Consider the following 8711-nt stretch of genomic DNA (forward strand, 5'->3'; position numbering starts at 1 on the left):
CGATGCCACCTTCACATTTGACGAAGATTAATTCAAACATCAAGGCCGTATGATTTTTACACTAGACCTTTTGCAGCAATAGCATGCAAACGCAGTCCCTTGAAACGAAGAGAGAAAAAAAAAGAATAAATACAACTAACAAGCATCCAGCTCGCACTGCACACCACTCTTCCTTGCCTCAAACTCTTCTCCTTAAAGGGGCCCTGCAATACTTTTCTAAGGTTACCATTTTTGCTCTGGACCTATATTCTCAGCATGTCAAAGAAATAAAGGTAAGATGTATTGTGATAACTAACGCACACAAACCCAACTTATCAATCGCACAATATAGTCCACTAATAAAAAAAAAATACCTATAGGCTTATGAACAGACGCCGTCTAAATCCATGACCTCACGGCGAGCTCTTGAGCTCGCTTGAGTGTAGACGCCACAAAAGCTGTAGGTGTTTGTGTTGCAGCCACCATGACCTGTAGTATAGCTGCATTTATTCGCAGAATCGACGCCTATATATGACGTATTACTGTGAAGTCACCTGTTGGCGCCCTTCTGGTTCTACATACTACGGTGATACAGCCAATGCCAAATGCGGAGGGGGAGGGCTGCCACACACCTCTCCTCCTCGAGACATACCGACACTTCTAAAGCATGACTTGGTCTTGAACGAGAAGAAGGGGGACTGAGGGGCCCGATTTATGTTAGTCACAACCAATGGCGCAACCAGATTTTTTTTTTTAATGGGGTTTTGGGCTAGCACTTGACCGGGGCGGAGAGGGAGAGGAGGGAGAAAGATGGGGCGGGGGCTGGGCAGGCCGCCTGCTAACACAAACATTTCGGAAGGGGGAGGGGAGGGGGGGTGCACGTGCTTGGCGTTTCAGCAGTGGACAATATGGGGAAATTAAATGTTGTTTTAAAATGAAATGTAGAAATACTAAGGATTGGTACCTTGTTCGAAGTCCAGCTGAGCAGCCGCCAGTATCTTTTATCCCGTGAAATCATATTGATTAATTAGTTAACAATAATTAGATAACTTTTATATTATTGTTCTAATTGTGAAGAATCGTAAGACATGATAAAATGAGATGTTTCCAGCAAGCTACACAAAGCGTGTTTATTTTTTCTGGCAAAAAGAGAAAGCCCGCAAGAAATATGTATATTAAAAAATATATATATATATATATATATATCATGCGATTACGGGTCCGTGCGCACTAGTGCCCCTGCATATGCTTCCCGCAGGACACTGGCGCGCACGGGATAGCAGCGCCATCAAACAGGCGCAGTGGGAAAGCAAGCTGGAACGAGCGGCCAACCGCACGAGCGTTTGTTCCTCGACGCGCCAGCGGTTCCCAGATATTATTACGTCTCACCAAGCTGTTCGTAATATTGCGTCTCGATTAAGCTGTTCATGAGCCTAAGATGAACAGCTTGCTTTCTTAATGAGATTGTTTGATGGTGCTGCTATATAGTAGTTACATTGTACGTTTCATATTTCGCGGGCTTTTTCTCGGGCAGAAAGAAAGAGCACGTGATGTGTACCTCGTCCTCGCTGGAAACATCTCATCTTGACGTCTGTACGATTCTCTACGACTCCCTAATTGGCATACTCACAACTAGAACAGCAATTAAAGAGTTAGCTAATTGTTTTTCATTGGATGTCTGCGACCAGAAAGTTTTACTGACAGCGCACAGCATTTACTTGGTCTCATTCGCGTAGAATTATATGTCGTTTTTTAAAGCTTACTGCGTGACAGATGGGGCAGCGTGTATATGTTGCGGAGGATATTCGTGCGCTGACAAACTTGAGCGTGCAGTGAGGCGCGCCAGGTTTATAAAGCGCAGCTGACTATACCGCAGTGTTCCTCCCCTCCTCCCTCACCCCTTTGTCTACGTGCTTTGATCAGCCCTAGATGATTTGATGATGCACAAGTGGTAGCAACACGCAGGTATAGTTCCACTCATGTATGACAATTCCGTCGACATTCACTAGAAGCAACCTGCATATGCACGCAATGCCGAATTTCCGGTCGTAGAAGCACTGACGCAAGAAAAAAAAAAAACTATACACAGTACGCGGTCAAAAGCATTAGTCTATGCCACCTGACATAAACGCAAAACTAAACAATCGCAGCGAAAAAAGACTGTACATAAAACGCACAATGTGTACGATGCCCAATTGCGAGCGCGCAACTGGCGATGAGCTGTCAAAGAGAAGCACTCTTTCCGCTTGAACGTTCAATTGCAGAATAATAATCACGAGCAGTACCAAAGCATCTCCTCACTGCATCTGGGGTGGCGCGCATGCATTTGCAGGAAGGACAACATATTTTCATTGTCGCCTCCGAAGGTGCTCGGCTCAAATTCACGAGTGCAAAATGTTGCTATCGGAATCAGCACCACCACAGCGCGTTCAACAACAGTAAACCAACAGTAATAAAAGGAACAAAAAAGAGAGAGAGAAAAAAAAAACGCTATATAAAAAGAAATTTGCAAGGTCCCACCGAGATTTGAACTCGGATCGCTGGATTCAAAGTCCAGAGTGCTAACCATTACACCATGGGACCAAGGCGAGATGCGCTGCCTAAACGACAACTACATGACTGAATCAATAATATATTCTTGTATGTGCATATTTAGTTTTTTTTTTCTTACTCCACATATTCTATTTTTTTTTCTCTTATACTTAGTTGCCTCGCTGTTTTAGAAAAAAAGAAATCCACGTGCGAAGAGCAAGCTTCAAATATAGGGCATTGATTGCATACCGACCCCGCAGATGGCGCCACGTCACGGGCAAGGTGCTCTAACACGGAGAAGAGGGCTCGACCGGTTGCAGCCGTTGGAGTTAAAGCCCCTCCATCAACGCGCCACCGCCGCTTGCCGGGTATTAAATCAATCATGTCCTGGGTTAGACCACCTGCCACAAGGATGGAGCAACGAGAGGGCGGCAAGGCGCTTTGCAGCGACGGGCTCGTTTGGATAGACATGGAGCTGACAGGCCTGAACCTGGAAACCGACCGCATCATGGAGGTGGCTTGTGTGGTGACTGACAGGGATCTCAACCCACTCTCAAGGGGGCTGAACCTGGTGTTGCACCAGTCAGACGACATTCTTGAGGAGATGGGGGACTGGTGCAAGGAGCAACACGGAAAGTCAGGCCTAACCCAGAAATGCCGTGAGAGCCGTCTGACGGTCAAGGAGGCGGAAGACCAGCTATGCGCGCATGTTGAGGGTCTGGTGACACCTGGCCAGTGTCCACTCGCCGGCAGCACAGTTTACGTGGACCGTCGCTTCTTGCAGCGAGACATGCCTCGACTGGATGCCTTGCTTCACTACCGCATTGTGGATGTCAGCACCGTCAAGGAGCTAGCAAGGCGGTGGTTCAGAGACGAGTATTACCAAGCCCTGAGGCTGAAAACAGCATCCCACAGGGCCATGCCAGACATCCTGGAGAGCATAGAAGAGCTAAGGTTCTACCGGAAGAAGATATTCCTAGGAAAAGATCACAGTAGTGCCATCAAGGGAGAACCAAATGTTTATAGCTAACAAATTATTGCGCCATTCACACTGTCATCATCATCTCAAAAAGAAAATAAAAAACCTGGTTGGCCGGCTTCAGTTTGAGTTAGCCGTAGTTTTGTTCCCCACTTCCGGCTCACTGAAATATTGGGCATTGCAGAAGCCAGTGTAATTATGCGCCTTATTTTGCTGTTTTTGCCAACGTTGCTAACGAAAAGATTTCATAAACAAAACTGACAGTTGTGGCGCAAAACGCTAGGCAGCACAGCCTGAGTGCGGTGGAATCTGCCCTTTCCACCATGTGCGGCACAAATGTCGTCCAGAGGCCAAGTAACTGGGCGGCATCCGCTTGTTGCAAAGCTATTTTATTAAAAATGCAACTCACACAAGAATGTTGAGCTCTAAGGTGGTTCTCATATTCCACGTACGCCGTGGTGTCCATCGTACTTCAGTCGAATGTCTGCTCCCACAACGCAACCAACTCGAAAAAAAAATTTTTTTTTTTTTTTTTGGCTGCGAATATCCCCGTGTGCTCCCTAGATGACTTCCTTGTCCCTATTTGGCCGCTCAAAAAGGAGTGATAGGGCGACATGGAACAACGTTACTAGATCTTTACATGGAATAGGTGGATAGCAAAATGACGATGTCGTCAGCTAGCGACTTCCGGTTCGAGGGCTAGCACTTCTGTTGCTTCGTTCAGCCTTGTCAGCAGTTTCTACAGTGCGATTTCCCGCTGTTCGCGAAGAAAACACGCTTCAGCAACGTGATTATGGTTGGCTGCTCGGCACTAGGGTTCGCGAACTCTTCCGTGAAAGGAAAAAAAAAATGTTTCGTTTTCCATGGAATGAAGCGCACAAACGTAAATGGGCAGTTGCCGTCAAACGAGCGACCGTGAACGGCGAGCTGTGGGTACCGAACGTAGGAGCCTGAATATGTGAAGATCATTTCGTCACAGGAAAGTGTTTTGGCGAATAACTTCGTCTACTAACGTTATAGTACAAACACCCCCTTTTTAACAATCAGTTAAATACACACAGGTGCACCCAGCAAGGATCCTCAGCACATTGATTATGTGCCGTCTTCATTCCGGTACAACGAAAAGACAACTCAGGCTGCACGAAAGAGGGAGGAGAGGTAACGTCAAAATAATTCGTGCACTTTTCAGATACTTAAATCAGTGTTTTCTCTTTGCAGTTATACACGACATGAGTCTCTTGAGAAAAAACGTAAGATTGCGAAGGCACAGCAGCCGACGACATATGGCCCGCGCTGGGCACCGCTGCAGACAAAACAGCGGACGAAGCGATCGACTGCACCGTTTGTTATGGGAAGCGTTACAAATAGCCACTTATTAGGTTGACCTACCACTTATAAAAAACCACTTCTTAAGTTAACGAACGTTTATTTGCGCTCGACAAACGTTTTCGCTTGATAACCGTTATACGACTATTTGACGCGACACAAACACGTTAGGGCATGAAATGCCTGCCACCTAAAAATGCACGAGTCTAAGGGCGCCAACATACGTACTAAGGAGCTACGTTTTGGAACTGCCCAGCGGTGCTTGCATGTTGGTTTTTCACCAAAGTTCCGCAGTGTATAAAAGACAAAGCGCGGGAAGCATGGGCATGAAGTGACGGCGGCATAGACGGCGTCGTGGTCTCGAACCGGAAGTTGTAGCAGAATATGCCGTAGCCCACAATCCCTTGCGACAACCGATATTTTGCTATCTCAGCTGTCATTAGGGGCGTGCGATGTTTGCGTCGACATCCGCCTCGCAATATGTTTTTGTTTTTTTCTTTAACTGTTAGTCCGTCACCGACCAGGAACGCCTAATATATGTACTAGCGGTGCGATATGCAACTAATCCGTCACCTGTTAAAAATGCCCATACACATTCGATGGCTGCTTGACTATTATGCGGGTGCGCCGAGTCATTCTTTGCCATGGTTGATTTTATTGGCTAAGTAAATACTCAAAGCATATTGTCATTTTGATTTGATTTGACTTAGTGATTTCCATTTACACACACGTACAGAGGAGTGGTAAATGGAGGCGGATGAGGGAAAAAAGCTACACAGACGCGGCTTGAGGCAACCTCACCCCCTTAGGTACAATATGACTGCATGGCATAACACGTCAAGCACTATATATATATATATATATATATATATATATATATATATATATATTGCATTTATATAGTGGCCATAAAGCATTGCAGTTATACAATATATGAAAAAAAATTAAATATTTACACAAGTAATAACAATGCAAACACACTGCGGCATTGAAATAATTAAATGATATGCACTTGGTAACATACACAAAAAAAAGAACATAACATAGATTATTAAACATTCATAAACGCGCTCTGAAGAGGTGAAAGCAGTAGAGTTTTAAATTCTGACAGCGATAAATCCTGTAAATTATAGCCTGCTCAATCATATGAATTCAGTAATCTTGGAAGGTTATTACACAGCATTTGACAACCGTAGTTAGTTCTAGAGTGCGGAACCTTCCATACTTCAGGTGTACGAGTTGAATAACGATATTAATTGATGGATAGTTCTGCAAGTTCTACAAATAAGATATTGTTACGTTTGGTACTAAAGTAATATTCGCGTAAGAGTCTGCAGTTATAGATGTTATGGGCTGTAGCAATGTTGCATTTCTCAAACAGGTTTTCAGTATGGGCGGCATACGGTACATTAGCGATGACACACATTTTCTTCTGCATACGAAATAATTTACTCAAGTTACACTGAGTCGTGGTGCCCCATAAAGATGCCCATAATGAATGTGAGACACAAATAAATCATTATAAATTAATAATTTTTTACAGAGACGGGTAAAGTATATCTGTAGCGATTTAAAACACCTGTTATGCAGCAAAATTTTTTGGAGTACAGAGCATGGTTGTCCCATTACATAGTGCTTGTGAAGTGTACCCTTAACACCTTTACAGAATGAGCAAGTTCTATATTTGTAGATCTATACGCTAATGTTAGATCTGAAGGAAGACTCATGCCTTTGGTATGAAAAATTACAGCCTTTGTTTTCGCTGTATTTACTTTTAAACAGTTCTCTATGGACCAACGGGATAGACTGCACAAGAGGTTATTTTAATTAAATTGGTGCAATAACCGGACGAGACAAAAACACCTTGTGTCATCTGCGTAAATTATAAATTTCGCCTTTTCATAGATCGAAGTAATATCCTAGCATATAAGTTGAAGAGCAATGGACCCAAAATGCGGCCCTGTGGGACGCCACAAAATATTTCTTTGGTTACCGATGTATTGCTTCCGTCGCTGTTGCAAGGCCGCGGATACCAGCGGTGGCGTGATTCCGTCACTCAGTCGCTTCATGGTGTCACCCTTGCTTCTGTTGCCTTGAATCTGGTGGCGCTCCTGCCTGCTTCGCTTCATGACGTCACCATTGCTGGCACAATCAACTGACCGTATAAAAAGCAGTAAAGCACCACTGAATCTCTGGGATTTGCAGCCACGCGTGGCATGTGCTAAAATCAGTTCCGCCTTTTTTCTAGGTAGGTTTGAAAGTTTTCTCTGTTTTGATAACAATTTCCGTGGCTGCTGATCCAAACTAAGCTCTTTTATAGTTTCTGTAACGTCTAAGTGCACTATGGGTGTCGATGTCAGTACATATCGAGCCCGCATTGGGACCTTTTTTTTCTTGGCGGTCTGTCAAGGGCATTTGAATCAGTCCGTGTGATGTGGTGGCTGCACTCGTTAGTTTTTCTACTGCCGAGACCTTGCTTTCTGCTCTCAGCCGCGTGCTTCGCCTTGTTACTTCGCACTGGTGATATTCAGGCGAACACTGGGCCTAAGACTGAAGATGTTATTGATTCTATAAAAATCCCCCCCTATGTAATGCCCTCTGGGCCTTTTGGGTATTGAAATAAATAAATAAGTAAAATAAAATATTATTGCCTACAGAAACAAACTGGCATCTATTATTAAGATAAGATTTTAATAATTGAAGTGGAATGCCTCTAATTCCATATTTCTCTAGTTTGTAGACTAAAATGTTGTGATTAATATGGTCAACATTTTTTCAAGTCAACATTTTCAAGTCAACAACTTCCGCTCATGTCACGAAAATTTGTTCATGTCTTGACGACCGCAAGCGTTTGCATCAGCTCAGTGATACGTGTTAATATAACAACTTTCATATCCTAAATAAGCTTTGACAGTAAGGATTGATATCTTCGATGATACCTTCAGATTTAGTAACCTTTCAAATATTTCGTGAAAAGCCACGGTAGCACCGTTACAAGAAAGTTTGTTGTTTGGTGAAAAAAGCTCATATAATATGTTGCGATAACACGTTTTATTAATGTTTCCCGGCAAGCACGTGCTTGCATGCCCTATCGGTGTATATATGTGTATACATCTTCGTTTAATTGTTGACCCTACACAGACACCATTCCTTGTCGTACTTCATGCAGTGGTCCCCATCCTATCTTCAGCTGTTCAAGGCATAATCGCAGCGTGGTGGAGGTACAATTAATCACAATTAAAACCTTGCAACATCTCCTACACTGCCAAATCGGTCCTTAATTCCCACCTGCCCCACCAAGGATTTCTCATGATCCACCCACGGTAGGTGACCCACCGCGGTGGATTAGTGGCCATGGCGTTATTTTGTTGAACACAAGGCCACGGGTTCGTTTCCCGGCCTTGATGGTCGCATAAGCTCGTGTACCGAGCCAACACCACCTAGATAGCACAAGGCATGTTCACTCTGATCCATGACGTCAAGCTACCTGGCCCGAAATTTCCATTGCCAAGGCTGGCAAGACGAAAGCGATGACGTCAAAATCACTGTTGCTTACTCGGGAGCACCCCATTAGATTCTATGGTAGTCGGGCCAGGTAGCAGGACGTCATGGACCGGAGTGAATAGGTCTTGTGCTATCCAGGTGGTGTTGACCGAGCAGTGGGTGCAAGGTGCTCATAATTAATCCGCAACTCACTCGTTAAACTCCATGAATCAATCAGTCCCCCAGAATTATAGGGTGTCTCCAATGTGACATGGTGTATAGAGGTAATTTCGCATAATACAATCAGAAATATTAGCAAAAAAAAAAGAAGAAGAAAGAAGAAACATTTATTTACCAATTAAGACGCAGCCCACGTCGCAAAATAGACAATGTAGGTTGCAATATTATAGAC

At 44.2% G+C, this 8711-nt stretch overlaps 1 protein-coding gene and 1 non-coding gene across 2 annotated transcripts; one reads left to right on the top strand and one right to left on the bottom strand.

Annotated features, from left to right (window-relative positions):
• Positions 1–2490: 2490 nt before the first annotated feature.
• Positions 2491–2562, bottom strand: Trnaq-uug (transfer RNA glutamine (anticodon UUG)). The gene has a single exon. It is a non-coding gene; the product is annotated as a tRNA-Gln (tRNA).
• Positions 2563–2777: 215 nt separating this feature from the next.
• On the top strand, positions 2778–3659 carry LOC119462593 (probable oligoribonuclease). The gene has a single exon (XM_037723928.2). It carries the CDS (start codon positions 2894–2896, stop codon positions 3539–3541), a length of 648 nt encoding a protein of 215 aa, XP_037579856.1. The 5' UTR covers positions 2778–2893; the 3' UTR covers positions 3542–3659.
• The last annotated feature ends 5052 nt before the right edge of the window (positions 3660–8711 follow it).

This window comes from Dermacentor silvarum, chromosome 1 (genome assembly GCF_013339745.2).
Source record: "Dermacentor silvarum isolate Dsil-2018 chromosome 1, BIME_Dsil_1.4, whole genome shotgun sequence".
Classification (NCBI taxonomy): Eukaryota; Metazoa; Arthropoda; class Arachnida; order Ixodida; family Ixodidae; genus Dermacentor; species Dermacentor silvarum.

What these genes read in the sequence shown, in the direction of transcription:
- LOC119462593 (XM_037723928.2), top strand. Translation starts at nt 2,894, where the DNA reads ATGTCCTGGGTTAGACCACCTGCCACAAGGATGGAGCAACGAGAGGGC.